Here is a 25,740-nt window from a genome sequence, read left to right on the forward strand (position 1 = left end):
ATGTCTTGTGGTCTAGAGTAATTTAAAATTGTTAATTGTTGGATTGGAGACTTTTTTGTAGGCCTTTTCTTTTGGTTTGTCTTGTTGTTTTAAAATTTTTTTTGGGTGGGGGTGTTTTTTCATTTTCTTTTCTTTTTATTTATTTTGTACAAATATTGCTTCTCTTTATTATTTCCCGCTGTAATTGAGGGTAGCACCACCAATATGGGTTTCACGTGTCGGTAATAGATCCAATTCGTAGATCAAAGCAAAGGCTTTCAATTGATTAATTGAAATTTTGCAATCAAGATACTATAATGTCTTTGACCTTTGGGAAGGTGATCTTAATTTGGTTGAAGTCATCACATCCACTGATGACATTGACAGCCTTGTATTTTCAGTCCTGTCTTACAGCATTTAGAAATTGTTATGGGTGTTACGTGATGGCATCTGGGTTAGGGTGTGGTTAGGAAGGAGGGGGGGGGGGGGTAGTAGAGTCTTACAGCATTTAGAAATTGTTATGGATGTTACATGATGACATCTAGGTTAGGGTGTGGTTGGGGGGGGGGGGGTAGAGAATTTTTGACAGTGCTAAATACCCTATTGTATGGGATAGGGAGCTGGTTTAAAGAGTTACCTTCAGTTTAAAGTTTAAACCATCCTCTTATAGACTGGCTATGTTGCAAAATTGAAATTATATTTGGTTAGAAGAGATCGGTGAAGTTGGCAGTTCTTTTGCCTTATGATTTCCTATTTGCAGCTTACAATCTATTTACATGTTATCGATAGGTTTGAAATTGAATATCAGATGCTATGTATGCCATAGAATTGATGTGGCCAATAGACTAGAGTTGCTAATTTGTGCAATGTTTTTTTGGTTTGTTTTGTTCAATTTTTTGTTTAGATTACTGTTTTTGCTTGCTTATGTGTCACTTTTTTTTTCTCCTGGATGTAGCAGTTGGCATGCCAAAGTTTATGTTGATTTAATGTTTACGGGGGAAAGCTCTCAATTCTTTTTTCCCTTTTTTAAATTATATTTAGTTACCTATTTATATGGACTGAATTTGAATTTCCTTATTGTACATTGTGTCCAGCATTGTCGGTGGAGTCTCGTTGTCACTGCTGTTACAAAACAGTGTTATATTTTTTTTTTAAACCATCAGTAATAATGTTAATGTCACACTTTTTGAATAATTTGAATATCTTTGGAATCATTTATCAATGCTGGTGTTGGTATTGTTTGTGTGTTGTATTTTGTGCCCTCTCATCTACCTACACTTAATTCATGATTCCCAACCTTTTACATATCGGATCCAATATTACTCTTACACTTTTTATCTGATATCAAACCTTAACTATCCATTCTCACAGAGGGTGAGAACAGTAATGCAAATGCCTGAGTCGTGTGTCTCTGTCATTGCTTTCTGGATGAAAAGGGCTGGGTCTGCGATTTTAACCAGATCAAATCATGATTTAATTCATTATGATATGAAGGCAATTCATTCTTGCTGGTAAAGGGTTGAAAAAAGAATCACTGAATGACGTATGGACATTGCTTTGAATTTTATAACAGGGAGAACTAAAGGAGTTTGGATTGACTGTTGTGTTGTGTCGATGATACATGCTTGCCCATATTATTTTCACTATCATCATGTATAGTAAAAACCTCAAGCTTCTACCTCTGCTATATCACCGACTTAATGACAAGCATGGGCTTTACCATATGAGTCATAAAACGTAGAAATACGGTGTATCATATACCCCAAAGAGTTCTCATCTCCCAGATATTGTGGTGTAACAGAGTTTAGCCCTCTCTGTCTTATGTATGGAATGTGGCTTTGTTTTCTTTTTATTTGAAATTTCAATTTGCTTTATGTTTTGTTATTTTTTTATATGATTTTGTTTGGATATATATACTGTATTATTTTTTTCTTGTTTACATGTTTCAAGCTTTTGAAGCTATGTCTTAGTTTTGACGCCTTTTTTTTTTTTTTTTCGTTACTTTCCCCACCACACGGAATCAATTCCACCACTTCCTTCTCACCACCACCACTACTTTCGTCCATCTGGTCTATTGCCCATCCACGGTTCAGGCTGTCCTTGAACACAATGACCTTGACTATCGAGAGCTCACATGTCTTCACCCAGCTTGGGGTGGCCATTAGCGTCACAGGAATTGCTCAGGTGAGAGAACTCGTATCCGGGTTAGACAGTAAAGTCAGTCAGCTAATGATTTTATGGTTTTAAAAAGGGGGGGGGGGGGGGGAGATGATGGAGTTACATTTGATGACTGAGAATTTTATAAATGTTTTCACCGGAGAAAAAAGTGCACTTCTTTCATCCTTATTTAGATGTGCCTATAATTCAGAGAAACAAGATGTATTCGGATTGTCTTCTTCTTGTCTAAGAACAGAAAATGCCTTTTTTTTTTTCTAACACTCGTTTAACCAAGGATCATGAAGATTTACAAAGTCCCTCTGTAGATTATTGACTTTCATATTATAGCTATATTGGGTGGTTGTCCTAGTCAAAATGGGAGAATGATAAATGTCTGACCTTTTGTGGCAGTGCATTATCAGTCTACATCCTTTTAATAGCAAACTGTAGTAATTTCGTTATAGGCAGCATATTGGAGTCTTGTACAGCATTATAAATCGAGGGGGGTAAATTTTTATAATGGTAAGCATTATAAACACTTATATATTACTGATATGTTTCTGTTAAGTGCTTTGAGTTTGTTGAGATAAGGAGTAAGGCACTTTATAAAAACCATATATTTTTATTATTATTATTATATAAACACATGATGCAGTCTGTATCACAAGATTGATTAGTCGAGTAAAAAAGAAATCAGAAACAATGTCAGTTTATTGACAGTGTGTCTTAGTTAAATATGTGACATTGGCTAGAAGATTAAGTCATTAAGTAAAAACTTATGACATGAAATGAAGAGTAATAAAATAAAAGAAATAAAAAATTAAATATGGATTCATTTGATGTAATATGTTTCAATTTTTAAAATTTTTTTTCTTATGTTTCAATATTTTTCAAATTTTGTTCACAGCTAACTTAAGTTCAGTATAGAAATCATCAGAGAAAATAGTTGTTGAAGCGATATATGTAGAGGGTATTCTCATCTCACAGTCTGATCGATGTCCGTTATAAGGGAGGGTTAGGGGGATGGCACAGGAACCTGAGAGGCAATAAGACTTTCGAAAATTTACTCTTTCATTTGTCTGTAGTTGCTTTGTCAACTTCACCCCTTGATTTTGATTTGTTTTTATTTTGGGTGGGGTTTTTTTTTTCATCTTTTATTTTGATTTATCTCTGTAAATTGGGTTGCTTTTTTTTGTTTTGTTTTTTAAGTGGTTCTTGGGATTTCTTTTATTGTAAATTCTGGCTTTAGTCTGAAATTTTATGAAAACATCAACCAACCCATTTTGTTAGTACCCAATTGTTGTAGTAATTTAGTTGTAGGTGTTGTTGTCTTGGTCATGATTTTATTTGCTTGTTGCCTTTTGTTTTTTTTGTTGTAAATGTTTTTTTATATATTCATGGCAACTAAAAGTCCGTTTTCAAAAAATGTGTTTTGATACTGATACAGCTCCCTAAAATTTCTGTTGATCTTGATAGGAATCATTTTAGAGTATAAATTATACAAATACATCTGCCACTTACATATACTTAATTGGTAAATACAGATTTAGGCCCAAATTTGGCCAGATTTAGCCAAGTTCAGATTGTTTTTTTGTTTTTTTTTTTGGGGGGGGGGGGGGGGGGGTATTTCAGATTCATATGTTTTATTAGAAATTTGTTGATCTCTTGAATAATCATAGAGTAAACTTTGAAAGGAATATTTTATCCATGTGACCCAAAGTGCTGCCTATATAATAATCATAGAGTAAACTTTAAAAGTATTATTTTATCTTTTAACATTTATGGAGTTATCATGTGACCCAAAATGCTGCCTTTATTGATCTACTTAAAAAAAAAAAATAACAAAGATATTAACCAGTTAACTGTCATAGTCTTGAATGACACGTATTTTAAAATTTGGCCACATAAAATTCATCCTTCAAATATCAATCGATTTAAAGGACCCTAATCTCGACAAAAACTCTCAAACCTGGGACTATAGATTTAGCTTAACATTAATCCTTTTAACAATATGTTCCTATTGGCATAATACCGTTTTTAGACAATTTGGTATAAATTGGAATTCAAATTAGATCAATTTGATATAATGAAGTTTGATATCTTTTGTGTTTTGTCACATGTCACAGTTAGGCCATTGTTGTTGTTGTCGTGGCGCAGACCTTGCATGTTCACATGTTTGACATAGTATATCATGCTTGTGTTGTGTGTGTGTGTATTTGTGTGCAACAATGTTAATTATGAAATGATACCCTTTGTAGGACGAATGTGATATGTAAGTTTTGTATTATACTTGTAATTTAGTACTGGGCGATTCTTAATGTGTTTTTTAAAAAAGTCTAAAATGACATAAAACTTTGATCTATTTCATATGATTTTAAATAAAGATTGCTTTTCTAAATGACAAGAACAAAGCACTTTAATATGAAAGCTAAAATAGTTCAGGCTTTTTTATTTAAGGCCATTATCTTCTTAACAGTTTTCCAGTAAATGTTTGATCTGTAACAAAATATTATGGTCGTGTTAATGTTGTTTAGAAGAGACATGGAAATGCTGGCACATTAAATATTTTTCATCATTTTTCATGGGTAGAATATTGACAAACAACAAACGATGATAAGTTTACATAAAAAAATGTAGCGAGAGAAGCACATAGAAGGTTGCTTGTTTTCGTTTTTTTGACAAAATCTTTAGTGCATTCAGTATTAAAGTACAGATAAAGTTGAGCTTTTATATAGCGCAATATCCACTAAAAGTAGGACTTAATCAGCCAGTTATTGTATATAAACAGGTTTTTTAAATTAAATTTTTTTTTTTTTTTTTTTTATCCCAGTAGTTTTAAACACAGAAACAATTGCATATAACCCTATGGACAGGACACTGGTTTCATAAAGTTTATTTGTTTTATTTTTTTCATGAGAGCTTACAGCTACCCAATCACTGATGGGTTAACATAGGGTTTAATAAAACATTAGACTTGACCGAGATTCAAAACCGGTCCAGTAGCAAAAAGTGAGTCAAATGCTCTCAAGTTAGCTCCCAAGTTAGCTCTCAAGACTCCTCAGGTGGTAGAGTACATCGATGATTGCTGCTAAGCTGTCGAGCTATTTATAAACATGTGCCAGAACTGGGTTTAGGACATTAGAACACCTAAAACTTTGAACAAATATAATTTGCTTTTGATAAATGATTGTATTTTAATTTTATCTACTGAGTAAAAAAAAAAAAAGCTTGGCATCTTTTGTTGTTGTTTAAAGTGAAAATTAATTTTTTTGTTTTGGTATTATCATAATGACATGTCACCAGCGAATCAGGATAGAGAGGATAAGTATTTTGACCTACACAATGCATCTAATGCTTTTTGACCTTACTACTATCATAATAATAATAATAATAATAAATCTACATTTATATAGCGCATGTCAAAGCTTCGAAGCGCTTCGCATTGACCATCAGTAAAAACATTACACACTACAGATTCGGACATACAAACAAAAGCTCACACGCATCCAATTACACACACACACACACACAAACACACACACACACACACACACAAATCCATATACACACTGTACATAAATATATTACACAAACACACACGTGTGTGTATATATGTGTGTGTATATATATATATATATATATATATATATATATATATATATATACACACACACACACACACACACACTGGGGGGAGTCATAATTGGTAAAGCTTTGAGCTAGATTTAAATATAATGAAGATTAATTATATTTATCTAAGACATCATAACTGACACTACACAATTGTGTTAAAGTTAAATGTAAGGCTTTGAAGCTGCTCAGACAGCACAAACTTATCAGTGTCAGTAAGCATTGGAATATGACTTCCTTTTTGTCACTTCTCGTAATTGTCAAAGTAAAGGGCACGTATCTCTCTTTTATCATTTTGGATATTATGTTAGTTTAAGTACGGAGCACCATGGACGACTTTTACTGTGTGCTTTTTGGAATTGAGGATTTTCGCACTGACATGCCTGCCAATACGCTTCAACAGTAGTAACATCACTTCCCTCGTAGTGACGCATGGTAACTTAGTAACTGGCTCTAAACTATCGGAACAATGGCGGATGCCCTTATGAAATATTTCTCCGACAAGCATAAAATAAAAGCGTATCCAGAGGGAAAAAAACATTATAAATCTGATCATGTTTTGACTTTTACACACTCTGATCACAAGACATATGAAAAGTTCTAGCCAGCATGAAGAATAAAATGTACCAGTTTTCTTTGTTTAGAACCACGATGGCCGGTGTTGCTGGGCGACGTGACATCAGACTATTGAATCCAATTCATAAGTATAAAATAAGTACATAGAGATTTCATTTTGATTGGTCAAAATTTGGCCAGAGTCAGTTTTTAAAGTTTTTTTTTTTTTGTTTTTTTTTTTTTGTAAAAGTAAAAGAATGGAAATCTTCTATCTTAGACAGGTACAGATTTTTTTTTCATATTAATTTACATTTTTACACAGTAACTTTCAGCAACTTTTGTATACTCCCCACTGACTCTCTAGTGGCTAGCTAGTTCTTAATTAAAATACCAGATTAAAACTTTGTGATTTAAGTTGGGATTTTTATTTTAAAAATAGTCATGACTTTTTCATTCTTATGACATATTTTCTTTCCTTTTCATTTATTTTTTGACACTGATTTTACTTATTATCCTTTTTTTTTCTTTTTAAAACTCAGGTCAAAATACAAAGTGACCCCAAATGTTTGCAGCCTGCATGTGAGCTTTTCTTGGGCAAGTCTGAGAGAGACATTCGCCGTGTGTCACAAGAAACGCTAGAAGGACATCAGAGGGCCATCATGGGCAACATGACTGTTGAGGTAAGGGGCTGGGCTAGTCAGTGGGCATACACCATCTTGGAGATTAATGATTTGATACTCTTTGTGAGTTCTTAATTAGACCTAGCTGTGTTACCATTGTTGGATGAAAATGAAAGGAAGATTTATAAAACAAGGAATCGTGTTATGGTGTTTGCATGAGTCACTCATTCTTCTTATTCTTCTTCTTCTTCTTCTTCTTCTTCTTCTTCTTCTTCTTCTTCTTCTTCTTCTTCTTCTTGTTCTTGTTCTTCTTCTTCTTGTTCTTCTTCTTCTTTTCTTCTTCTTTTCTTCTTCTTCTTCTTCTTTTCTTCTTCTTCTTCTTCTTCTTCTTCTTCTTCTTCTTCTTCTTCTTCTTCTTCTTCTTCTTCTTCTTCTTCTTCTTCTTCTTCTTCTTCTTCTTCTTCTTCTTCTGCTGCTGACTCAGTGAGACTGATTGACTCTATAAATAAAAATCTAATAGAATTGAAGGAAAAGTCCAAGTGACTTTGGGCTAAGGAAAAGTCCAAGTGACTTTGGGCTTGGTAACTGACTCTGAACATTAACATTTATAAATCATCTGACCTATCTGTTTAATAGATTATGCATTTATTTATAGATTATGTATCCATCCAACTCTGAAATGATATCTAAATTGTATCCTAGGAAATCTACAAAGACCGCAAGAAGTTCTCCAAGGCTGTGTTTGAGGTAGCCTCCTCTGATCTCATCAACATGGGCATCAATGTTGTCTCCTACACACTCAAAGACATCAGGGATGAAGAGGTAAGGCCTCAGGCCATTCATTGTTTAGATCTACAAAGGGGAATTGGGAGGTCCAGAAAGCTTGTTCAAACCGGGCACTTGTCTCACCGACGAAAAACAACTGTACTGAACCCCTGAAGGTCTTGATAGGTCATTTGGTAGACCACTCGCTTCATACTCAAATGGACCAAGATCGATCCCGGGGGAAGATGAGATTTTTTCTGACCCCCAATCACCCAGCAGTGATTGGGTAGCTGGGTCTTAGATTTGGTGGAAAGTACTTCCCAAAGGACTTTGCATCCTATCCAAAAGGTCGCAAGCAATTGCTATTGTCCGTTTCACGCTATAGAATCCGGGATAAACTTCGGTTCCATACGGGCGTTGAAGTATCCCCTGTGCAGTTAAGATTTTTTCTGACCTTCACCCCCCACCCCCTTGTCTAACCTAACTGTGGTTGGTTAACTGAGACTTCTAGTTCTTGTGGGAAGTACTTTGGTCAGACAAGACATCTGGAAAATGCCTACAGGAAACAGTGCTAGACAAAACAGAAAGAGAAGTACCTTTTTCTTGTATTTTTCTTTCTGCTTTGTCTGGCTAAGATAAAGATCATATCTGACTGGTGCAGATCAACTATTTTTGTGTTATGTGGTGAAGCAGACAAAGTACGATCAAGGGTGGTGTGTCAGACTCAAGAGTTAAAGACCATCATCACCCATCTGGTCACTAACCGTGCTTAATATCATATTCAGGCGAGCCCCATAGCTAATTGTGACCCTTTGAATTAAATTGGTATTATGCCTGGATGATAGAAATGCCAAAAAGTAAATATAAAGTTGAAATGGCCAGAAATATAACATTTTGAGTTAATGCACTTCATGAATCTGTATTCATTCTTCTCAATAGAGTGAGCAAACTGATACCAAGTGTCATATTTTTTTACGACAAAAGCTATTTTCAGCATCCTTATCACTCAGGACATAATAACATTTTGAGACTGTGGGTAACAACTAAGTGAGATGAAACCAAACATGGATAAAAGTGACAGGGCCGACCATTGTCTTGGCATTCCTTTTGTATTGTCTTATTCCTCATTGATGTGGTTTGATTTTACTTTATTCCAGTAGACTTTGCTTACCGTTTTCACCAAAAGAGCTGTATTGGCAATGCAAATCATTATAATTACTGGGTGGGGTTCCTGACCCCCCATAGTTGGCATGGAGGCACTTACTATGTCTTCTTTCTTCCTACATCTGTTTTTCAACCTGCTTTCTGTCTTTGTCTTGGAATGAGATTACTTGATTTTGTCCTGGCCCTGGCCAGATACCCTAGCTGGGAGAGAAACAGTCAAATGCATAGTTAAAGTTTTGAGGTGATATTTTTTGTCTTGTAAATCATTTCTGTTATGCACTGTATTATGTTTTGTTTACTTATTATATATGATTTGTAAACATTTGAGTGGGGACCTGTGCTTTTGTCTGGATGAGACTTTTAGGTGATCTCAAACTCCGTACTTGGATAGTGTGCTCTTGGAATCTACATCTATTCCCCTTTGTTTTACCTTTAACTTTTTACTATCCCATTTTCTTCTTTTTACTGGCGCTGATATGACCTTAATTTGATGCAAGCGCCGTAAAACCCTTAAAAATAAACAAACAAACAAGATAATTAAGCAAATATGTCATCGCAGTTACTGCTGTCTTGCTGAAAATGGTTAGGTCAACAATTCCAACAGTATAAATGTGAAAGATATAATGGTTGAAAAATAAGTTCCAGATGTTATTTGATAATGTTATGCCACAAATTAAATTTATGTATGCTGTTTATTGTCAACTGTTAATTTCCATTTTTGAAAAAGTACATTTGACACGACAGTTTAATACAACAGTATATTTTCAGTTTATGTTGCAGCTGTCGTGGTTTGCTGATCCCACCTCCCTCTGCTTAAAATGTCACCAATTATTCGTCACCTTATTGTAACCCATCACTTCAAATTGGTATAAAGTCTGCAAGGCTATTACAGAGAAAGTGACACGTTTATTGACTTTGTCTCCAAATATTCACACAATTGTCCTATCCATGCTAGTAAGGCAACCTAAAGAACTGAACAAGTGTGTATGAAACAGTGCCAGACAAAGCAAGTAAGAAAAGTGCAAGGAGAAAATAAACATCCCAAAAAAATTGGTCTTCCTCCACTTCCCCAGTCGAGGGAGACCTGTGATTTTTTGGGATGTTTTTTTTTCTTGTAATTTTCTTTCTTGCTTTGTCTGGCACTGTTTCATACACACTTGTTCAGATCTTTTATCTTACACCGGTGCCTGCTCTCTAATTTCTCAATTTGATCATGGTAACCTCAACACTATGTTTGTTCCAGATCCAATTCAAATCCGATTCTTTTGATGATGTTTTTTTTGTTTCTGACCTTTTTGATGATTCTTTGACTTAATACCGATTTGTAGAGATGGGTCACAGATGTGTATATAGTGGCTTTGAGCACTTTGTGTGTTGTAACAGCAGACATGGACTATAAGGGTTTAGATTACATGGAACGAAAGAAATCATATTGAAATATACTCAGATGCAATACAAGCACAAACACACACTGTTACACATGTCCTCACATATACTTACACACACACACACACAGTCAGTTGTGAAGTACTTGGGCCAGGATTCTCACACTCATTACAAGTCATTGCAATGTTTTATGTGTTCTTTTATTTCTGTATTGGATTGTGCATGAGTGAATGTCCCTTAACCCTTTTCATGTTCAAGCCATTTAACAAAAAAACAAAACAAAAAAAAAAAGACCCAAAAGAGCTATGAGTCTTTCAAATTTATTTTTACAGAAACAGGGGGTGTTGTGCTATTATCCAATAAATGAAAATTTAAACAAATCATTTTTAGTTGCTTAAAGATAAACGCTATCTTGAGATCCTTCATTCATTTGAAAAGTCATTAGTTTACAATACACCGTACTATATCACATTGAGGTGGGGGGGGGGGGGGGGGGGGGGGGGGGAGAGAAAATTAACTAGTTGTGACACAAAACTTAGCAAATCTATTGGACTTTTTTACTTTAGTATCTCCTGGAATTAAAAAGTTAAAAAAAACCCCCAAGCAATTAGAGCAATTAAAACACAACACCTCTGTCATTGTGATTGTATTGTGTTTAGATATTTCTACACTATTTGGTCTTTAGTACAATGTTTATTGTCATAAAAAAAATCTTAATTCTAAGAGGTGCCTTGATGAAACTTGCCTGGATGCAAATCTGGTATTTAAATGTAAAAGAACTTGAGGTAGGGCGAAATGGCAAGTGTTGAGCAAGTAAATAGTAAAAGGTGAAGAAACAATATTACTTAAACGTTTTGTTTTTTTCTCTCAATATTTCAAGTATGATCTTGTTCTCTGGGATGATTTCATCGTTGGGAGTTTGAGGCCTATATGTTGCATGTTATATTATAATTGTTTGTTTTTTATGTGCTTTTGTGATTTGATTTTATCTTTCATTGTTGTTTATCCATTGTATACTTGGAGTTCATAAACTAAAAGTTTATGATCTTAATTAGTATCCTCGTTTTTAGTTCATTATCGTACTAGGGAAAGCAGTTACGAGTGTCAGTGAAAGCTGAATAGTTAACAGTTCTAAGAAGATAACTTGATATCATGAGGGTTTTTTTATGTATGTGTGGGTATTTTTGGGTTTCTTTAATTCTCTCGACTCTCATCAAGGGGGGGGGGGGGGGGTTCATGGAGAGTTCCTTTGTGGTTTATGTGCATTGATTAATCTTGCCTACCCTGCAATTTTGTAACTTTTTGCTTGCGCGATTTATAATATTTATTACCTTGCAAATTTGTGACTTTTTTTTAGTTTTAATGGTCTCTAAAATGAGAGTATCCCTCTACCTTTAAAAAAAATTAAAAAAATTTTTAATGGATTTGCTACATATGAATGTGCTTTATTCACCCGCATTCAACAAACAGAATTCCTTTTTTGTTTGTTTCTGTTTTTGTTGTGTATATATTTTTTTTAATGCTGATCAAAATTAATTTATTATTCTCACAAAACAGGTCAAGTCAGAGTAAGACAATGATAATCGATTTGAAAATAAAAACAAGTCGTATTTTTCTATTATTTTATTTCTTCAAATGTTGTTGCTTCAAGTTATAGTTACCGTAGTGACTCCCCCCTAGTGATATTTAATTTTATGGTGTAGTGATGGATCTTCTACGTATTTGCAGGGCTATTTGTTTGCCTTAGGTCGCAAACGTACAGAGGAGGTAAAGCGTGATGCCAGAATGGGCGAGGCGGAGGCCAAGCGTGATGCAGGCATCAAGGTGATGTAATATCTGGCCAGTCAATAATGGATGCCAGCAGAAGACATGATACTAGGCTACTGCTTACCAGCTTATAACCATTTTTCTACTTTTATATGTATTTATATTTTGGTACTTACTTTTATTTCCACTTATGAATGATTGATGAGCACCCTTCCATAACTAAAACTATTTTTTCCTGCAAAATATTGAACCTTTCAGCTAATAGTGAATATGTGATTTATTGATAATGGAGGGAAAAAAAGGTAATAATGCATCTAACAGTTTGGGTCAAAACACTAGATAAAATTGGTATTGATATGTTTTTAAAAAAATATTTAGTGTAATGGAAACCACTCATCAATTGTTGATATTTATCATTGTTGTAAAGGGAACAATTGTCACATCGATAGATTAATTAATGCCCTTGTCAGCAATGGCACTAATCATCCTCCAATTAGTTCATTGGTCATGGAAATGTATCGATTAACCTGTGCATGCCACCCAAGACCTTTTGCATGATATTTGATTTGATTAACCATTTTCACATATTTATTCCTTGCTTGCCTTCACATTTAATCCAAACCAAACCAGCCCTCCCATTACTGTTCATTTTCCACTTTAATGATTTGACAATAGTCGTATGTTAGCAAGGGACTTGGCTTTCATTTTATTTTTTAGTGAAAACGTTCTTAAGTGAATTGTATGACATTATGTCTTGGTTTAAAGAAGAAAAAAAAGCGAGAATCTTGTTCTTTACATAACGCTAAATGAATTCTTGATGACTGCTGTTTTTACAATTTAAATCCATAACAGCATTCTTGACAATGGTATTTACTTGCCGTATTATATTTGTTTTTGTTTAGATAAAATAAATTATATGAAATGTAGCTGATCATGATATAAAACAAAAAGAGAAAATATTAAGTTAAAAAAATAGTGACATTTGGAAAGACGAAAAAACAAAACAAAGCACACTTTAATGTGAAGACGTTTCTATCATGGGTGTAAATACAAAACCTCACAAATTTGAAGATGCCTTGTCCCTGAAGAAATACGAGTGTGTCATATACATTTACCCCTTTTTACTATCTTCAGACTCCTAATAAAAACTGTTAATTTAATCAACCAGTATAAAGGTGTTTTACTAGCAAATATCAAGTATGAAGTAAAGTACAACACAGTATTGTTTGACTGGATTTGACTTAAGAAAACAATTCAATCACTGCTGCTGTCCACAATTTCGCAGGTGTAGCTTTGAATATAATATAATTTTATATTATGGGGGAAAAATAGTTTATTAATATAAAAGGTCTAATTTGTGTTTCAGTTTATGACTATCTTAAAAGAACTTTGCATTAATTAATTTATTTTCTTTGTATTCTACATTTCCCTGGTTGAATAAATCAACTCTTTACACTATTATCACCTGCTATTTTTTCTGTTCTCTCCCCCCTTTTTTTGTTTGTTTCTTGCCCAATATTTTATTTGTTTCTTACCAATTAGAAGTGCAGTCATGTTTTTCTTATATGGTAATAAATCCAACTGCCAGCCAGGTTCTATTTTAATTCAAGCCTTTTTCTCATTCTATTTATTAATAAGCCTATTTTAGCTCATATGGCGAACATAACATGGGAGGGTGTCGAAATTTGTTTTAATTTTCCCAGTTAGTTCTTCAATTTTAATTTGAAAATGTATAAATAAATTCATATTCTCGTTTGGCAATATAAGATTGATTGTTATCTTCAGTTTGTCTAATATTTTTCTTTCTTTTTTTTTTTTTAAATTTTTAATTTCCCCTTGTTTGTTCTTTTCATTAATTAAAACATATGCAATAGTCCTTATATTTATATTGTTGACACCCTCTTAACCGTATATATGAAAAAATAGGCTGCACTTCCTTCTTTTCTATATTGTATTGTGTAATGAAGCTCACACTAGCATTTATCGCTCTTGCACTATTCTTTTTACTAACCACACATACGTCTACAGAAAACGTCCAACCCAGCAACCAAAATCTTGACTTTGAACATCTTCTAGCCGTTGATGCCAACAATTGATTTACATTTTTATCTTGGTGATTTCAGTCAGTATGTCTAAGGGAGGATTCCCCATTTTTCTCTATTTTTCTCTTCCACCATTCCCCTTTTCCTTCTCTTCTCTTTCTTTCTCTTCTCTTTCTCTCTCCCTCTCTCTCTCTCTCTCTCTCTCTCTCTCTCTCTCTCTCTCTCTCTCTCTCTCTCTCTCTCTCTCTCTCTCTCTCTCTCTCTCTCTCTGTGCACCTAAAAGATGTACCTGAAATCCCTTGGAATGGCAAGAACAGCCCAAGTCAAGAGGGATGCCCGTATTGGTGAGGCTGAAGCTCGTAGGGATGCCGGTATCAAGGTATTCCATTATTACACACATCCTCCCCCTCCCCCCCTCTCATTGTTGTTTCCAAGGTAAGGATTGAATAACAGTCATCATCATCACCATTGCCTTTTTCAACCTGGGTCAGGGAATGGGTCACATACATTTTCCGCCTGTGTTTCTGTAACAATTTGAGTTTTACGGAAGGGGTGTTAAGCCTTCGACAACCCCCAACCAAGAGGACCATGTGACTCAAAAAGGGGGATTAGTCGCGTTTTACGACCCACTGGCTTAGCGTTGGGCTATTCTTGCACCCTCTCCATTGAGGGACCCCGGACACCACACTGGGTGATGAAGCAATAGACCAACATTATTGATCAAGAATATTTTGTTTAGATTTCTAGTGAAATTGATATTATTATTTATTATTTTTGTCATTCAAAAGGCCCGGTCTACATTTATTATGAATCTTTGAATCCGACCTACCTTATGAAGTGAAAGCTTTGTCACTTTACAAAACTTCTATTGGCCTTGCTTACCATTTACATTACAATGTGATCTATTTGAATCAAAATTTCAAGGAAAGGCAAAAAAAAAATAGATATTAGTTTATCCAAAACACAAAGGGGGTCCAGGTGGCTCAATTGATAGAGCACTCGCTTCACAACCAAAGTAAATGGTCTTCATTCCGCTTTTGCTGTCGAGATTTTTTTTCTGGATCCACCCTGTTCACCTTTGAGTGATTGGGTTGCTGAAGTTGTAAGATCTGGCAGAAAGTATTATGTGATTGACTAGAATCCAATTCAAAGGATAGCAAGCAATCACTGTTGTTCTTTTAATACCAAAGAAAAAAAATAGAAGTTCAGCACACAGGTTATCAAGGATTTTTTTTTCTTTTCTTTTGTTTTTGTTTTTTTTTAAAGTTCAAATGGGAGAAAAATTGGCATCTTGCCTGGAATTGATTTAAAGGAAGAGATAATCTTCAGCAAGTTGTAGTGTTAAATGCGCAAAGAATAAATTAAATTTAATTTCTGATTTAAGTCTTACCAATTTTATAGTAATAGATTGTAGGTTTGGGTTCTAGAATTTTTGAAAAATATCAATTTATTTTAAATGACAAATTTTTTGTACTTTCAGCTTTCATTGATAATTTATTAAAATGTAAATGGTTTTTTTTTTTTTTGGTTAATAATATCGTGATACGTGTATTTATTTCTTTTTAACTTTCTCTTTGTCATGTATAATGTGAAAAGAAGAGAGAGTTAGGGAGAAAGAGAAAGAAGGGTGGTGGGGGAGAATTTAATATAATAATAGAATCATCCAAAATGTTCAAATATTAAACATTTTAAAAATAATTTTTAAGTTTTCTGTGAAATTCCCCATTTTTAAAATCAAATATCTTTTTTTTTTTTTTTTCGTATTTCCCTGATTTCTTATTGCATGTTTAATGAATCCTTGATATTTCATGTTGTCGTAAGAACAGGAAGACTATCATTCTAATGGGATGAACTAAAATAAAGAATGTCCTTATTTATATCTTCATCTCGCCTCTGCTTCAAGCCCATAGCGTTAGTTTATATGCACTCACTTGCATATTTAACTTTTTATTTGTTTTACCTTTTGATCTGCTCTGCTAGCATTCCATTCTCTTTGTTATATATGTTAATTTTTAAATAAATTTTAAAGAATTTTAACCTTTTTTTTTTTTTTAATGTTCATGATTATATTTTATTTTATTTAAATTGAAGATGATTTATACAATTTTAGCGTTTAAATCAAAAATTGTTGTAAATTTTAAAATTTTGTCATCTTTTACTTCCCAAGTCGTATTGTCAATGACATTTTTTTCCGTGGATAATGGAACACTATCAAAATAAAAGATTGTGATTATTAGTTTTGATGCAATTAAATCAAATCTCAATCATATCATCTTTCTTTCTCTCTCTCTCTCTCTCTCTCTCTCTCTCTCTCTCTCTCTCTCTCTCTCTCTCTCTCTCTCTCTCTCTCTCTCTCTCTCTCTCTCTATCTATCTATCTATCTATCTATCTCTCTCTCTATCACTATCTCTCTCTCTCTCTCTCTCTCTCTCTCTCTCTCTCCCTCTCTCCCTCTCCCTCCCTCTCTCCCTTCCTATTATTGGTAATAAAGATTTTATTTTTTTTTACTCATGTACCCTTTTCTTTCTGATCCATTACAGGAAGCAGTTGCAGAAGAGAAACGTATGGAGGCTCGTTATGCCAATGACATTGACATTGCCAAGTCTCAACGTGACTTTGAGTTGAAAAAGGCTGCCTACGATATGGAGGTACAGACCACCAAGGCCCAGGCTGATCTGGCCTACAACCTACAGGTAGGAAAAGGGGAGCTTGATGAATGTTCTCGCACTTGCATGGCTTTGTGGTTTAGTTATACGGCACTTGCCTTTGGACTTGATAGAACCCTTGTTTGAGTTTGAGTCCTGCTATGGCGGAACGAAGTAGAATCTTTGGAAAATGTTCTTTACTCACATTCTCTCGCAATAGTCATATGTAAAACGAGTACCTGGCCGGTAACAGCATTGTCTCTGTTTAAAATGTTTTAAAAGGTGTCTTGTCTTGTCCTATATGTTCAGTTTTGCTGTTGGCTTGAGACTTCTTGTTAAGCCTTTTGAGCATAATAAATGGATATTGCACTATATAAAAGCTCGCTTGTATATTTTTTTTTACTTCACTTGACTTGATAATAATATCTCATCTCACTTCAGGCTGCCAAGACCAAGCAACGCATTAGGGAAGAAAACATGGAAGTCACCGTCATTGAGAGGTCCCAGCAGATCCAGGTGCAAGAGCAAGAAATCATCCGTCGTGAAAGGGAACTAGATGCCCAGGTCAAAAAGCCAGCAGAAGCTGAGAAATTCAGGCTAGAGAAACTGGCTGAGGCCAACAGGTGAGCTATGTTACGTTTACATCTTTTTTTTTTTTTCTTTTTTTTTTCTCTACTGCTGACAGTTTTAATTTTTAGAATTGGCATATATAGAAGTAATTCTTCAGAGGCTTATGAAGCTGGGGGGGGGGGGGGGGGGGGGGGGTGTGTGTGTGTGTCCCATTTTCCATTGTTTCAAAGTGACAAATTAAGGAACACAGGCATTGGTGTAAGATAAAGATCTGAAAAAGTATGTATGAAACAGTGCCAGAAGAAGCAAGAAAAAAAAATCAGCTGATTTTTGGGGGGGTTGTTTTTTCTTGTATTTTTCTTTCTTGCTTTGTCTGGCACTGTTTCATATACACGTTTTCAGATCTTTATCTGTTGTTTTAATAAATAGACAGTGAGGGTGCAGCAGTAAGCGATAGAGGCTGTTTCTTGTGATGGAAGACCAAGTTCAGGAGTTTATTTTGGGGCTTTTTCTGGCCAATAACCGTAATATCTCTCTGAACAAATTATTCTCATAATAATGATGAAGAAGGATGATGATGATAATAATAATAATAATAATAATAATAATAATAATAATAAATAATAATGTAATGTATTATGGTGGTTATGGTGATGATGATGATAATAAATGTAATAATAATAATAATAATAATAATAATAATAATAATAACAAGGTGGAAATACTGACAGTGGGGCTCAAACCCAGGTCTCCCAGGTGGAAGTGCAATGCCATATATTTTCATGGCCATCTTGTCAATGATGGTAGTGGAAGTTCTTGGTATTATTGTAGTTACAGTATTTATGTTATTAACTCACTCAATCCTAGAGATTTTTGCTACTTTTCAAAATTGGAAAAAATGTATTCAAAATGAGCACGTACATAGATAGATTTATTCAACTATCATTAACATGTAAAAACTAGAAACATTAGCTTTGATACTACACCTATAATTTGATTCAGAAAATGGAATAAATAGGCATGGGGTAAAAGTAACCCGGGTAAACTACTGATATAGTCGGTGTTAGGGTTGAGTGAGTTAAGTTTTATCAGTAATACTCTATTACATTTTATTATCAATACTCTAAATTTCTTTATTTTATCTTTTCCTTCTTTTTTTTTTTTTCAGGAACCGAGTCGTCATGGAGGCACAAGCCGAGTCTGAAGCTGTAAAGGTATGTGTGTGTCCATCTGCTGTAATTGGTTGTGATAGTGTTGCCTAGTGTTTGAACCTGATAAGCCTGGGCGTGGTCTTCTGACCTTTCATGGTGGGCAGTCAGGAGGTCACTTGCTGTGTCTTCTATTTCCCCCCCCCCCCCCCCCCCCCTATGTTTGTATTCTGATTTGCTTTCTGTCTTTGGGTTAGAATGGGAATACTTGGTTTTGTCCTGGCCCTTGCCAGAATCCTTGGCTCAGAGTGTAACAGTCAAATGTATAGTGTTATTTTTAGGAGGTCATATTTTTTTTTTCCTTGTAAATCATATCTCTGTTATGTACTGATCGTTATAGTTTTGTTTTAAATGTATCAGTGCTTCCTCTTTTCCGCTTTTATGCGGATTTCCACATTTTTAATGATCCGTGAAAAATCTGCACTTGTCAAAAACCAAGAGAAATATCCGCGGAAAATTTCAAGAAAAAATTTTTTTATTGGAGTGCTTAACAAAAATCATAATTTTGATGCCAAAGTGGCTCCAAATGGCTCTAATTGCATGTCAATTTTTACAATTTTGACAATTTCTTGGAGGAAGCACTGATGTATCTTGCTAATAATATATAACTAATAATAGAAGGAATCTACAGAGCGTTGACTATAGAAAAAAAAGCAAATTGTTTCAGGCTCAAACCCTCTTTCAGCCGATAACAAAAACAATAGAGACAGTTATGTATAATTAAGTCTGCCAAAGTACAGATTGTATTAATTACAATTTTTTAATATTTTGCATCTCAAAATCAAATCTGAATTGAACTTTTTACTGTATAAGCTTATATTTGAAATGACTCCTATCTTCATTTTACCAGATGCGTGGAGAGGCTGAGGCTTATGCAATTGAAGCCCGTGCCAACGCTGAAGCCGAACAGATGGCCAAGAAGGCTGATGCCTGGAAAGACTACCAAGATGCTGCTATGATTGACATGGTCTTGGAGATGTTGCCCAAGGTATTTTATTTTTAAAAGTTTTTTGATTGATTGATTGATTGATTTATTTATTTATTTATTTATATATTTATTTATTATATGGCTCTGTGGCCTTGTGCTATGACGCGTCGCCTTTAGATCATCCCCTTCCTTTAGATTGATATTATTATAAGTTTAAAATGATAAATTGAATGTATACTTGGTATATTGTATCTTGGAGTTCATTTTCATTGCAATTGATATTTGAACTAGTTCCTTTGTATTCCATTTTCATGAGCCCCTTGGAGTGTATCTTGACTCACAATGTACAATCTTTAGACCATTTCAGCATTTCCTTTTTTTCACTGATGTTGAAAATACTCGTAAATCTCGGTGCTTGTGGTTAAAATCCTTTTTAAAAAGATTTTTAATTAATAAATGATTTTTTCCTCTTTGAATCTTAGGTGGCTGCTGAAGTATCTGCCCCTCTGACCAAGACCAAGAAGTTGACAATGGTGTCCAGCGGCAAAGGAGACATTGGAGCTCTCAAGCTGACCAACGAGGTGATGGGCATTATGGAGAAATTGCCAAGTGTGGTGGAGAATCTCACAGGAATCAACATTGCCAAGGTATGGATGGTGTCTCTGTGTTAGAGGGAGGTATTGGACAAAGTGGAAGGGAGGAGAGAAATTGGGGAAATGCTACCTGTTCAGAGGGGAGCCCAAAAAAAAGCTCAGTCTGTAGAATTCTTGCTTCACACTCGGAGGGACGGGAATCAATTTGGGACGGGATGAATTAGAAATCCAGCGATGATTGAGTAGTTGGGTCCATTTGATTTGGCAATAAAACTGGGTTAAATTCTGGTCCTAAGGCCCCTTGTCTCTGTAGGACTAAAAGACAGTATAAATTTGATTGTAAACTTCAATTTAATAAACAAAAGCAGATAATGTGGATGTTTCCCCTTTATCAACAAAACACGGTGAATGAAACAACAGATAAACAACGCCATTCTCTTTTATCTCATTCGTCTGTAGTGGTTCATTCATCATGTTTTGTTGATAAAGGGGAAACCCGAAACATCCGCATTCTCTGTTTTTGTTTATTAAATTGAAGCATACAATCAATTTCACTTTATTATTCATTTCTTTGTGGTTCGTGCAGCAACATTTACATGTCTCTGTAGGACCACTCTGTTCAGATGTTGTATTTTTTAAATTATTATTATTATTATTATTATTATTATTATTATTATTATTATTATTATTATTATTATTATTATTATTGTTATTGTTATTAAAACAATAATTTCTTTTGTTTCAGTCAATGAAAGTAACCACAGGCCGCAAGTAAAAAGACCAAGCCACCTTAATCGAATCCTGGATAAAGTCATCATTCATCACCATGAAGAATTTCTCTTTTTTTCTATTTGTTTTCAATTAAAAATTACTTTTTTTGGTCATTCATTTTTCTTGTTTTTGTTTTTTTCTTCTTTTATTTATTTATCTTTTTCTTTCTTTTTTTTTTTTTTTGTTCGTTTCACTTTTCCTACTATTCATCCTCTACATTGTTACAAATTGTTTTAATCAAGCTTGAGTACTCACTTTTTTGCCTTATAAAGCAACATTGGAAGATTTCATCTCATATGAGCTTTTATTTCTCTGTGTGAATTAGAGAATTTTTTTTTTTTTTAAAGCCACTCATTACCTCAAGCAATCTATATATGTGTCACCTCCTAACATCACCAAGCAAGCACCTAATTTTAATTTAAGGCTGTGAAATTTATTTGGAAAGTGCTAAATATGTATACTTATTATGATTACACTAAAATGATACCTACATTCGAAGTGATTAAACATGCTTAAAGTAAAGTTTTAAGAGCAAGGTAGAAAATTTTATTGGAAATCCGATTATGATCCTTTAAAACTTACAATTTTTGACAAAAATACACAAAGAAAAAAAAATTTTTTTAAAAGGAGTGAAATCTTGTCTTTAAAGAAACATATCACAATCACCAGTGATTGCTGTGAATCTTTACAAATTGTAGGTGAAATTTATTTTTTTTTTCTCTCATGATTGGTTTTGGCTAAAACTGGAAAATCATTCTCTCTGGAATATGCCAATTTACTAACTTGGTTATGGACTTCAACGTATATATGACAATGGGAGATTTGCAGTATGCACACTATATTATACTCAGCCTTGATTGGAATAATGTTAATGTGACTCTTAAGAGCACTATAATAAATTTTAGCTTTTCACTGTAACCCAGTTTGGTTTCCTCTCTGTTCTGAATTGAAAGAGGGAAATTGAAAGCATTGTTTTCAGTGTAATGAATGTTCGTAACACTTACGTTTAAATTATTTTTTTCCCTTGTCACACGTTTTTGCGTTATTTATTTTCTTTCAACGGATTTGTGAATTTAAGAAGCAGTTGCTCAAGGGCAGTTTCTATGAATAAAAAATTGAAATGGTTTTATTATTTTTTTTTGTCCTTATCAATCTCTGATTATTATTTCCATTGTTTCCAACGTTTGTAAACTGCCCAGAATATTTGTTTTTTCTTAATAATTATCCACTTTTTTTTTTAAATTATTTTTTTACTTTTCCTCCCTTCTACATTATCATATATAAATTGTCATATTCGACATCAGCTATATTATATGCTTATTTATTTATCAACCAAATTCGTTCATTACATGTCGTGTATATAGTATTTTTTAAGATTCTTCATTTAAAGCTTTAACTCAGAAAGTGGCAATTTTTTTTTCCTCTGTGTTTTCTTTATGAAAAAATAACCATCAAAACAGATTGAAGAAGTGTCTTAATCAAGATCACATGAATGCATGATACTTTATCCTAGACTTGAATTTTAAATACCATTTTTGTTCCAGTAAATTTTGACAATAACTTACTACCACTACTAAAGGACATTTTTATGCATGGTTTGACTGGAAGTCTTTTCTTGTTAGAATCTAGATGGGGTCAGTACCTGTTTCATATGATGTATATAACATGTATTATGTACCATTTTTTGTCTATGTGTCCTCACCATCATCATCATCATCATCATCGTCAATGGTGGACTTTATTTATTAATAAATGATATGAAGTGTTTATTTCAGTATAGTACTATTATTTTTATTTTATTTATTTATTTTAATTATTATTTTTACTATTCTTGTTGTTGTTATTATTGTAATAAATTTTAGTTCTAGGTATCGTGAAAGAATTGTGGATGTACTTACCTATTGAAATTTTGATTTAGTTTGTATAACAATTTTGAGTTGTGAGCACCGGTTGTATTTAAATCTGATGATGATGATGATTGTATTTATGGACGTACCAAGTATTATAAACTGTTTTCATTAATCCTATAACTCAATATTCATGACTTGTTTTTTTTTACATACTTTTGTTTTGCTTCTGTGATTTTTGTTGTTAATTGTTTTATGGCTAGTTTGTGTGTGTTTTTTTTGGTTTTTTATACTTTAAGCCTTCTTTATTCTACAGCACCAAGGAATCTGATTTTAAAGATTAAAACAGTACTGATACCCTTTATTTTCAGTGTTTTCTAATGTTGTTTGGTTACTATTTCTGAAAACCTTATAACCGCTTTTAATTTTCTCCAATATGGTCATATAATAGTAGAGAAAAGGACGAAAGTTTTTTAATGAATTGTATTATTTTAATCGGATCACATATTTTTTGGTACAGAGTAGAAGGTTTACAGTAAAGTCGAAGAGAAGACAACGGTTGATATTGACTGGAATCCACTTCATTTCTTGACTTCTTTGTAACTTTTAGTGCTTGTTTTCGTAGAAGACTACTGACTCCATTGTTTTCGAAATTATCTTGGGAGTAGTTTAATTACATAATCATGTGACCCCGATTTCCATGATAGTTAGCATTAGATGCTGAATGGTTGTTATTATTATTATTTGATCATGCTCATTGTTGGGTGTCCTTTTATGACTTATTTATTTTTTATGAGCAAACTAACAAACGATATTTCATCATATTAGATTGTCTTAGAAGTGCGTCAGATATCTTGTTATATCATTTTCATTGACCTCCTCTCAACAACAATAGTTGATTTTTTATATCATAAAAAAAACAATGATTCAGTTTCTACCTTGTTTAAATGTGCATAATAGTAGTTGAATGTTTAGCTGTGAATTGATTTATTCTGAAAATAAAACTTGCAAATAGTTTCTTTCTCTGTTTTTAATACTCATTTTTAAGAAATTGTTTTTCTTTTCGGCATCAATAAGAATCTTTCAGGAGTCTGTTAGTTTTAATTTTTTTCTGTTTAATGAATCATTGGGTACTGTTGTAATTATAGTTGTTTTCAATGTCTCACGTTTTTTCAGTGCAAAATTTGGTTTTGTTATGTAATTAATTTTTATTATGGTTATTAATGACAATTTGATATTTCACCGTGACACTATGTATTTCTTGGTTCCTATAAATTTGGGAAATCACTTTTTCTCATACTCAAACTGTTGAGTGATGAGACGATCTAATTTCCATTGGTTTTTTTTGTTTTTTCCTTTCGATTTTGAAGAATTGATTGTTTTCAAATTGAAACGAAAGGGGCATGTATTGAACTCACGCATTTTTTTCCAAGAAGCAAAAACACAAAAAGTTGGGAAAACGGGAAATTGTAACATATTTTAAAAACAAAAAGAGATAGAAATTCTCACCTTTGGATTTTAAAAAATTTTTTTTTTAAACATTTGGGAGATTTTTCTCAGGAAATACAACCTCTGCTTTTCATGTTCCTGGCGTCATTTTGTCATTAAATGGGCCAAATCTTGAATGTCCAAGTATTGAGTATTACGATGTTAGGCATTTACGTGTTGTCCTCTTTTTTTTTTTTCTGTGTCCTCTTTGTTTTTTATTTTCCTTTTCTATAAAAAAAAAAAACCCGATATGGATGAACCAGAGGCGGAAGCATTACATTCTTGTAGCCCAGTTTTTAATGGGATTTGAACGAAATAACACAATTCATTAATTTCTTTTGTTTCTGCATAACATAAGTGTGCTTTTTTATTATTATGATTATTATTTCGATTTGAAGTTGTTGATTTTGCCAGATTTTGTTTTAATATTAAATAAAATGTTCTCATTTTATATCGAAACCTTTTCTTTTGATTTGAATGTTTACATGGAAAAATGGAAAAAACAAGTTCTAAGGTTTTATCTTATTCTTCAAAATCCAGCTTTGGAGCTGTCAAAAGTCTGACATTTTCCATTTTCAAACTTGCTTGACTAGTTATTTAGATTAATGTGCAATGGAATGTTTTGGTGTGCTCTTGTTGATGTAATATTATACAGTTACTGCTTTTTCTATTTCCCCCATTTTTATACAGAGCTTGGTAGAAACAAGAAATCTCTCTCATTATTATTTTAAATTAATAGTGTTATGCTAGTAACTTCATGTCCATGTTTATATGTGTGTTTGTTATGTGTAATATTGTGTTTTGTTGTGTTTTTAAATGTCAAAATATTTTAATTTGTAATAAACTCATAATTTCTTATGTAAATTGAGAGTTGTCCATCTTCTTTCTTCATATATTTTATATCATAATTACTGCCTAAATGTATGGAAGTAGGCAGGGACTGCCTTAGCGTGAGAGAATTTCTGCAATCTGGGTGTCCGGCCAGGGGGGGGGGGGGGGGGGGGGGGGGGGGGGGGGGGAGCTGAAAGGTGAAAGATATCGCATTATGAAGGCTTCACCTGGAGTCTGAGGTTCCCGACCTCCCATAGTGGGCAGGGAGGTACTTGTTCTGTCTTCTATCCCCCTGTATCTGTTTTCCAATTGCTTTCTGTCTTGGAATGAGATTGCTTAGTTTTGTCCTGACCCGGCGGGTGGTTGGATGGGAGCATCACCCTTGAATCATATACCTATGATGTTCGCATGGGTGTACGATCCGATAGTGATGTCGTTTCTTCTTCTCTTTACTAGCCTATCCTGCTTCTTTGGTTTGTGATTGTATTTTTGACAGGGGATATTTTTTTTTCTGTAAATCTTCTGCCTGTTTGTTCTTGGTTATTTTAGCTTATGATATCTTTAGGTTATGATTTTGATTTACATTTGTACTATTTTTGTTAGATTGCTTGTTTTTTTGTTTCAGCGGTCTCTCATATAACCTCAATTGTGTTGGAAGAGACCTAAAGCAACAAACAAAAAAAAATTGTCCTGACCCCTTGGCTGGGAGGGAAACAGTCAAATGTATAGTTATAGTTTTGGGAGAAGATATTTTACATTCAATCCGAAGGGTGGCTGGTAACCGTTTAACGCTT

General features: G+C 33.6%; 1 protein-coding gene across 4 annotated transcripts in view; it reads left to right on the forward strand.

Moving 5' to 3' along the window:
• LOC144980116 (flotillin-1-like) overlaps positions 1-24,979 on the forward strand; it is a 31,115-nt gene extending 6,136 nt beyond the window's left edge. Inside the window, exons 3-12 of one of the 4 annotated variants that reach the window (XM_078927656.1) lie at positions 2,073-2,163; positions 6,861-7,001; positions 7,644-7,763; positions 11,985-12,080; positions 16,606-16,758; positions 17,152-17,333; positions 18,449-18,494; positions 19,339-19,476; positions 19,899-20,063; positions 20,755-24,979. In XM_078927656.1, the coding sequence (XP_078783782.1) occupies positions 2,073-2,163; positions 6,861-7,001; positions 7,644-7,763; positions 11,985-12,080; positions 16,606-16,758; positions 17,152-17,333; positions 18,449-18,494; positions 19,339-19,476; positions 19,899-20,063; positions 20,755-20,784 (1,162 nt within the window). In that variant the 3' untranslated portion in view covers positions 20,785-24,979. Of the gene's footprint in view, positions 1-2,072; positions 2,164-6,860; positions 7,002-7,643; positions 7,764-11,984; positions 12,081-14,348; positions 14,445-16,605; positions 16,759-17,151; positions 17,334-18,448; positions 18,495-19,338; positions 19,477-19,898; positions 20,064-20,754 lie in introns of all 4 variants that reach the window. The other 3 variants (XM_078927657.1, XM_078927660.1, XM_078927659.1) reach the window with 3 other exon arrangements.
• The last annotated feature ends 761 nt before the right edge of the window (positions 24,980-25,740 follow it).

Source organism: Berghia stephanieae, chromosome 9 (genome assembly GCF_034508935.2).
Source record: "Berghia stephanieae isolate SIO BIC M18660-M18661 chromosome 9, UCSD_Bste_1.3, whole genome shotgun sequence".
Classification (NCBI taxonomy): Eukaryota; Metazoa; Mollusca; class Gastropoda; order Nudibranchia; family Aeolidiidae; genus Berghia; species Berghia stephanieae.